Source organism: Orcinus orca, chromosome 10 (assembly GCF_937001465.1).
Source record: "Orcinus orca chromosome 10, mOrcOrc1.1, whole genome shotgun sequence".
NCBI lineage: Eukaryota > Metazoa > Chordata > Mammalia > Artiodactyla > Delphinidae > Orcinus > Orcinus orca.
Genome location: NC_064568.1, coordinates 40973405 through 40982139, shown reverse-complemented (window position 1 = coordinate 40982139; position 8735 = coordinate 40973405). Strand labels below are relative to the sequence as shown.

General features: G+C 44.6%; 1 protein-coding gene across 2 annotated transcripts; it reads left to right on the top strand.

The window, feature by feature from the left end:
• Nucleotides 1–2684: 2684 nt before the first annotated feature.
• On the top strand, nt 2685–8735 carry FAM240A (family with sequence similarity 240 member A). Of its 2 annotated transcripts, XM_049716325.1 has the most exons (3): nt 2685–3597; nt 3676–3821; nt 7995–8735. In XM_049716325.1, exons 2-3 carry the CDS (start codon nt 3679–3681, stop codon nt 8095–8097), a joined length of 246 nt encoding a protein of 81 aa, XP_049572282.1. In that variant the 5' UTR covers nt 2685–3597; nt 3676–3678; the 3' UTR covers nt 8098–8735. The 2 variants fall into 2 exon arrangements, with proteins under 2 accessions (XP_049572282.1, XP_012393709.3); XM_012538255.3 differs by lacking the exon at nt 2685–3597 and having other exon boundaries at nt 3613–3821.

Below are 8735 nucleotides of genomic sequence, written 5' to 3'. Positions count from 1 at the left end.
CTCTCTGTCCACGTTCCCACTTCTGAGTTTCCTGTTGACTTGAGTCTAAACTGGGGATACCAGAATAAAAATAGAAAACTTAGTGCCATTCAATGGTAATTGGAATTCTGGCCTTCTTCTCCAATCCACCTGCTACTGTTTACTTCTTGGAGTCCACAAGCAGTTGCACTGAGTATTCTGTCCAGGCTTTGGAGCTGCGTTCTTTGGAGAGATGGGTAGAGTGTGCTTCCTCCATTTTATCTGGAACTGGAACCCTATTTCAAACCATGATCTTTATGAAGCTTTTTGAAATGTTGTTAAAAAAAAAAAGAACCATGAAATAGTTGCTCTTATGAGGTGTTGGGTATGCAAGAAGTACGTTGGTGGCACACACAGTCAGCTGGGATGCAGTGAGCCACACTAGCCGAGAGTCACAGGAATAACTGATACGTCAAAATTCTTCTTAAAATAACTCTCACATTCCTCAGTTTGGGTTTAATACTCTGAGTAACCAGAGACTTAGGAGATTAAATGGTTGGCACAGCAATTAGCGCTCACAATGGACAAATGTGTCTTTGTTTCAGCTGACTCGCTAACAACATTTGGCACTTGGTGCAGCACAAATGCCTCACAGATGGTGACAAGCTCAACACACTTTGTTTAACTGAATTCTGTGAAGGTGTTATACACTGTCGTTCTCTTTAAGCACTCATTAATTTTGTGAAGTAAAGTTCATAATTGTCATTGACGTTATGGCTTTTCTGGGTTGGTGGTGATTGACTGGAAGGAATACTATTGATTCTCTTGAGCGGAGTGCAGCCTGGTGGATGGTATTCTTAGCTGAGCAGATACAGACGAATAGAGCCATTTATTTATCAAGGACAATCCCCTTTGTTTCCAAAGGGCTTTCCAACTATTGACATCTTCCTCATCACATTTCTGCAAGGTAGTTGTCCACATTTTAGAAGCCAGAAAACACAATGCTCCCAGAAACATGTATTACCCGTGAAGGAATGGGCTAAACCCTAACAATGAGATGCTGGGTCTCCCAGGAGGTTAGAGCTGGGGAGCTTGGATGAATCTCCAGTCCAAAGACAGAAGATAATTTTTCTCTACGCTTATTTTATTTTATTTTTATAATATTTATTTATTTTATTTCTTCTATTTTTGCTGCACCGGATCTTAGTTGCAGCACACGGGATCTTTTTGTTGCAGCATGAGGACTTCTTAGTTGCAGCATGCATGCAGGATCTAGTTCCCCGACCAGGTATCGAACCCAGGTCCCCTGCATTGGGAGCATGGAGTCTTACCCACTGGACCACCAGGGAAGTCCCTTTCTACGTTTATTTAGGCATAACTTGTGTGTAATAAAATCCACCTGCTTTAGATGTACAGTTTGATAAGTTTTGGCAATTGTATACAGTTGTTTAACCATCATGAGAAGCAAGATACAGAACATTTCCACAACCTTAAAAGGTTCCCCAGGCCCCTTTGCAGTCATTCCCCTCCCTCACCTCGACCCCAGGCCACCCCAACTGCTTCTGTCACTCTGGTTCTGTGGGGCTCTCACCACAGGCCTCTGCACAGTCCACTTCCTGCATCCTGGGTGCTCCTACCCACCCACTCGTCCTGCGTGTCCCTGCCCCTAGGAAGCACCCCAAAGCCGTCAGACCAGGCCAGGTGACTCCAAGGTTCCCCTCACTGGCCCCACAGACTTTCCCTCAATGCCTGAAGCACTACCACAGGGACCACTGCCACTTCCAGGCCAGCTCTTCAGGATAAAGATAACTTGGAGACAGGGGGGCATTTATTCAATTCAATAAACATTTATTGAGTACCAGTACATGCTTTAATATATTTAAATAAAACATAGGATAATCACATTTCCTAACAACTCTGAGGGCTTACTGCAAGGTCAGTTGGATCTCTGCTCTTTTGCCAGGAAAGTATGAGATCACTGAGCACTTCCAGGGGTTAAGAAAGTCACTTTCCTCCTCCCTAGGGGACAGCTGGGGGCAGTGGGTGGGGCCTGGGCCCTGATTACGACAGCTGCCCCCCTTACCAGCTGTATGACCTCGATAAAGCCAAATTGCTACTCAACTTTCTAACCTGCGGAATAGTGCTTACCTTGCAAGATGGCTGTTGCTGTGACATCCCTATGCTCAGCCCTCACTACCTCAGCGTCCGTGGGGCCAGCTCTGACCCATCGCACAAGAGGACAGGATCAAAGACAGAGTTCTCACCTTGGCTGCACATTAGAATCACGGGGGACGCTTTTAAAAATCCTGACATCCCAGGCTGATGAAATCAGACTCCCTGGGGACCGGCATTTGTTTTTTGTAAAGCTCTCCAAGCGATTCCAAGGTCAGCCAAGGTCAATAGACACTGATCCAGAAAGAAAAGAGAAGTAGAATTATTTCATGTCTATAGAAAGAAAGTTGGGGGAGGTTGTGATGATTACTTATTGTTAATGATTACACTATATCCTATACAGTATGAGGTTTTAGAACTACAAAAGTTCTAAACTGCGGAACAATTGAATATTCATGATCAAATTTAATCTTCAGAGAAATTTTAAAGATGAGGAGTCTGAGGCCTGGAGAACTTACTGTCAAACAGAGGGTGCATCAAGTTAATGGACAAATAGGTCTGCAGCGAATGTCTGGCTTCAAACCCCTCTGCTTCCACCCTGCCCCACTGCCCTTGTCAGTCCCTCTGAGAGAGCTGTGATCCAGACCTTCATGCTGATTCCAGACCCAGGTGTCCAGAAGCCCCTTCAGTACTTCCCCTTGGATGTTAACGCCCAGGCAACTCAAACTCTGTCCAGCACTGCTCAAGGTCACTCTGCATGGCCCTCCTCCTCTGGGTGCCCATCTTTGCACAGGCACAGCCAGTGCAGCTCCGCTGACATCCCTCACCTTTGTTTACCACGTGGCGCTGACCACCTCCAGAATGCCTTCATTACCCTTGCCTCTACCACCTGGTCATAGCTCCTCCCTGGACATTTCCAGTAGCCCACTAACTCCTTTCCCCGCACCCACTCTCACCCTCTAGCCCCTGCTTTTGACCTGTCTGCTAGACCAACCAAGGTCTAGGAGTTGGGCAGGGGTTTCTTCATGTAAAAAAGGGACCATTTTTGAGTATCTGATATGTATGATTTCACACACAAGCGTGTGCACACACACAGGCACGCACAAACCTCAAAGCTGCTTGCTCGGTTGTGTCAGATGTTGGGACCATTTTCTGTGACAAACCTCTTTAGTAAAGGGCTTGAAAACATTCAGAAGTGTGCAGCCTGCTTCTGCCAGTTACAGTTGTGGGACCACAAGCAAATTCTATCACTCCTCAAATGTCTCACCTTTAAAATGAGGAAGGGAATGTTGACTCATGGGGATGTGGTGATAACTAAAGACATAAAATGCCTGTCACACACTACTTGCTGATAAAAAGCCAAGGGGCCGTTCATCTGTAAGGAGGAAGGAAGGACAGAGCTATTTGCTGGGTGCCTGAGACACGCCAGGCTCCAGCAGAGAGCTTCTGCCTTCACATCCCTGGATCCTGTCAACAAACCAGTGTACCTCCCCGTGAGGTCCTGTGCTTGACCTGGGTCTCCCTCAGGTAAATAGCAGGGCCTGTACCTTCCAGAGTCCAAGAGAGCGTGTTCTACGGGGGTTCGGCTGATATTTTCTTTTTCAGGGGATGAACAATCAGTACGTCCGCCGGGAGGTCTTCTGCCGGAACACCTGTGACGAGCTCAAACGCTTCTGGGAAAGAGAAATTGGCAAACAGACTTACTACCGAGAATCAGAAGAGCATCGCCTGGGAAGAAGTGCACTGGGAAAGTATGTGGCTTGTCTATTTTTTATTATTGATAATTAATTTTTAAAAATAGACTTTAATTTTTAGGGCAGTTTTAGGCTCACAGCAAAACTGAGCAGAAAGTAGAGAGCTTTCATACACCCCCTCCCCCGCCACACACAGCCTCCCCTACCAGCAACATGCCCCACCAGAGAGGTGCATCTGTTACAGTCCATGAACCCACATGGACACATCATACCCACACTTGTCTGTTTTTGTTTGTTTTTTTTGGGGGGTTTTTTTTTTTTTTTTGCGTTGTGCGGGGCTCTCACTGTTGTGGCCTCTCCCATTGCGGAGCACAGGCTCCAGACGCGCAGGCTCAGAGGCCATGGCTCACGGGCCTAGCCGCTCCGCGGCATGTGGGATCTTCCCGGACCGGGGCACGAACCCGTGTCCCCTGCCTCAGCAGGCGGACTCTCAACCACTGCGCCACCAGGGGAGCCCCACACTTGTCTGTTTTTTAAAAGCAAAATTGATTTCCCCAGAGGAATGCTAGATGGGCATCCTAGAGGACATAATTATTTTGATTTTCCATGCATATGGTCCTGTCACCATCTATGGTTATGGGCAGTAATTTTAAAAATTCTTTAGGACTTCCCTGGTGACTCCATGTTTCCACTGCAGGGGATGCAGGTTCAATCCCTGGTAGGGGAACTGAGATCCCACATGCCACGTGCCGGCAAAAAATAAATAAATAAAAATAATAAATTCTTCTAAGCTAACAAATGTACACTCTAGTTCTTATCTGTATAAACAGAAAAATCTCTCCTCTCTGTCACCATTTCTAGTGTGTGAGGGTTACACTAAATTTGGGGAGCAGATCAGCAGATGTATCCATGAAGGGCAATCAAGCAAAGGAGACAATGACCAATTAATTCTCAGTGCTCGTTTGGGTCAAGACACAGGATGTCCTGCGTGGTTCTAGGAGGAGGGCCAATGGGCTCTCAGCCCTCTGGTGTGCATCCCTGTTCTAGCCAAGCAAGTCGAGTGGAGAGCAGTAACTCACATGAGCAGACCAGGGTTGCTGTCTCTGGAAACAGTGGCACCTCACCACACTCACACATACTGCCTCTCGATGACTGCAGGGGGTCACCCACAGAACACAGGGAAAGACAGGTTGGGCTGTCTACCCCCTCATAGGGAACAGCTCAGCCACTGTCTCTTCACTAAGACCACAGCTAGTGTGTAGCCAGTTGCTGGTGGGACAGGTGTGTGCTGGCCCAACGGCAGGGCCTGTGACTCCATACTGTCAGTCCATGGTTGCTAGGCTGAGAACATGCATGAACTCACAAGAGTTATATTCACTGTTACCTTCCAAAACCCCGTCCTGAGCCCTAGAGGCAAACCCAGCCTCTTCTACATGCAGAGACCTGCTCAGCCATATTCCTGGCCACAGGCAAGAAAAAGCAGACTGTCCTACCTGCTGAGGCGTTGTGTTAGGGCATCTTGTCCAGGGATTCTCAGAGAAGCTGAGTCAGGTGGCCAGTCATCTGGGAAGTCCCTGCCATCTTCCTCCCCCGAGGCCAGGCCACTCAGCATGCTGCACACCAGAGGCCACACTGAGGCCTGTGCCACGTGTGTGTCCCCCAGGGCAGTACACAGAAGGCCTCAGGTGGAGTGAAACTGACCTGCGGAAGATGCAAAAACCTTGTCTCTAAGCAAGGAGTAAGCCAAGGGGTGAATAAAATAAGCTCTGAAACAAACTGTGGTTTATTAAAACATTAAAATATATGTGTGCAGGATCTCTCCATGCACATAAAAAAGACTGCAGGAAAGACACTTTTGGTTGGTGGGGTTGCAAAGCTCTAACTTCTTATTTATCCTTCTCCTGCCTCTTCTAATCTGAACCTGGGCAGTCTGGCTCCAGAGACTCTCTGCTCCTCACCACTACTCCATGTTGTCCCTTCATAAATTGTAGAAGACAGTTCTGGTTCATTAGGTTGCTCTGAGGCTTGAATAAGAAAATGTACCTAGAGACTTCCCTGATGGTCCACTGGTTAAGACTTTGCCTTCCAATGCAGGGGGTGCAGGTTTGATCCCTGGTCCGGGAGCTAAGATCCCACATGCCTTGTGGCCAAAAAACCAAAACATAAAACAAAAGCAATATTGTAACAAATTCAATAAAGACTTTAAAAATGGTCCACATCAGGGCTTCCCTGGTGGCGCAGTGGTTGAGAGTCCGCCTGCTGATGCAGGGGACGCGGGTTCGTGCCCTGGTCCGGGAAGGTCCCACATGCCGCAGAGCGGCTAGGCCCGTGAGCCATGGCCGCTGAGCCTGTGCGTCTGGAGCCTGTGCTCTGCAATGGGAGGGGCCACAGCAGTGAGAGGCCCGCATACCGCAAAAAAAAAAAAAAAAAAGGTCCACATCAAAAAAAACTTAAAAAAAAAAAAAAGAAAATGTGCCTAAAGCACCCAGCATGGGGCAGGGCCCAAGGTCAGGGCTCACAAATGTCAGGTTCCCTGCCTCCTCCACACTCCCACTTAATCCAGGATTGAATATAGCAGCAGCAAGTTGCCAAAGGAAGAGCCCTCTGGATGAGTAGCAAGTCTCCCTGTGCCTCAGTTTCCTCCTTGTTATTTTTATCATAGAGAAACAAACACTGACAGAAGAGGGATGTTAGGGAGTTACTGCCTTTAATTAGTGGGGAGCAGTAGGTTGATAGTGTTGTTCAACTATATCCTTACTGATTTCTTGTCTGTTTTACTGATGCTTGAAATATGGGTACTGAAGATTTGCAGATCTATTTCTCTTTACAGACCTATCACATTTTGTTTCATGTATTTTGAAGCTCTGTATTAGGTACATAAATGTTTAGGATTATTATATACTCTTGATGAATTAAACCGTTTATTACAAAACAACCCTCTTTCTCTTTGGTAATATTCTTTGCTATGAACTCTACCTTGTCTGTTGTTAATATAACCACTCCAGCCTTCGTTGATTAGGGTTAAGATGGGATATTTTTCCATCTTTTTACTTTTAACCTATTTATGTCTTCATATTTAAAATGAATTTCTTATAGGCAACATATATTTGGATATTTTTTAATGCAATCTGTCAACCTTTGCATTTCAATTGGATTACTTATGTCATTAACATTAATTGGTATGATTGGGTTTAAATCTACCATCTTGTTATTTGTCACCTTTTTCTCTCAACATTTATTTATTCCCTTTCTTTTTCTGCCTACTTTTGAATTAAATATTTTTAATGATTCCATTTAATCTCCTCTTTTGGCTTTTTAACTATATCTCTGTGTGTTATTTTAGTGGTTGCTTTAACATTTACATATACATCTTTAACTTATCACTGTCTACCTTCAAGTGATACATTATTTCCTGTAGAGGGTAAGAACCTTACAATCATATAGTCCCATCTCTCTGCTCCTGGTCTTTGTGTTATTATACAGAGTACAATTTGACTTCCACATATGTTATAAACGCCATATTACATCATTAACAGTTTTGCTTTGAACTGATTATCTTTTTTTTTTTTTTTTGGCTGTGCCGTGCGGCTTGAGGGATCCTAGTTCACTGACCAGGGATAGAACTCGTGCCCCCTGCAGTGGGAGCGCAGAGTCCCAACCACTGGACCGCCAGGGAATTCCCATGAACCACTGACTATCTTTTAAAGAGATTTAAATAGTAAGAAAAAAAAATCATTAATACGCACACACACAGATGTCCTTCCAGGTGCTCTTCGTTCCACTGTGCAGATTTCCATGTGGTATCATTTTTCCATCTGTTTGAAGGACTTCCTTTAACATGTCATATGTGACAGTCTGCTGGTAGTGAATTCTTCCAGTTTTTGCATATCTGAAAACAACTTTATCTCACCTCTGTTTTTGAAAGATAGCTTTGCTGCGTAAATAATTCTAGATTGAAGTTTTTTCCCCCCTCCTGTACTTTAAAGATATTGCACTTTCAAGGGAAATTTCAGAGAATTAAGACTAGAATAGTGCTCAAACAGAAGTGAGAGTTCAAATATGTATATATTTAAATTTGCAAGTCTTCTGCATACCTTTTAAAACCTGAACACATGCATGCACACACATGCATACACAGACACCTTCAGAATAAAAAGGAAGGAAGCGTCCCTGAACCAAAAGCCATGGAGATGAATACTCCATTTGTGTATATTTTGTTTCTATTTTCAGGCTCAGAGAAGAATGGAAGCAGAAACTGGAAACAAAGCTGAGACTGCGGAACAATTCAGATGAGACAGAAAAGCGGGCCAATGTTGGCCAAGAGCTTCACTGACACAAGAGGATACAAAGCACTGAGGTCACTCTGCCAGGACAAGCCAGTGCAAATCCCTGAGTCCCTTTGCTACACCATACAGATCCCATACTATTGTTTCCCCCACCTGTAAATCCTGTGGGGATTTACCTGTGAATCCTTCCCCACTGCTGAGTGGGAATTATTAGCCAAGGCAGTTCTCTCTGCATGGGGACCAGAATATTATCCCCAATGTGTCTAAAGACGAGATTATCTAACAGCAAAGCTCCATGCAGCATACTTTATTTCCATATAATTATCTTCTAATTTTGAAATCCCAATATTTGAAATTCTAAGCACATGAGGGGGGATGATTTTCACGGTCATACTTTAATCATCGCACATTAGTTTTGCTCCACATTTCTCCTAGGAAACAGCACCATGTAATCCTTTCTCTTGTTTTCTTTTTATGAGAAGAGAAATGCACCTATCTGCAGAAATAAAAATATTGTAAATAGTCCTTAAAATAAGGTTTACAAATTAACTGATCTAATATTATTTTTCTTCACATGAATTTAATAGGCTTATTCAAAAACATGTTTACGTAGAACCATTCAATAAGATCGGGATAATTTTAATAAAACTTGGTTGCCATGCCATCACTGGTACACATGCTCTTC

Excerpts from the sequence above, each read along its gene's own strand:
- FAM240A (XM_049716325.1), top strand. The coding sequence starts at position 3,679 with ATGAACAATCAGTACGTCCGCCGGGAGGTCTTCTGCCGGAACACCTGT. Across the intron at positions 3,822-7,994 it reads GGAAGAAGTGCACTGGGAAA|GCTCAGAGAAGAATGGAAGC; the intron begins GTATGTGGCTTG and ends TTCTATTTTCAG.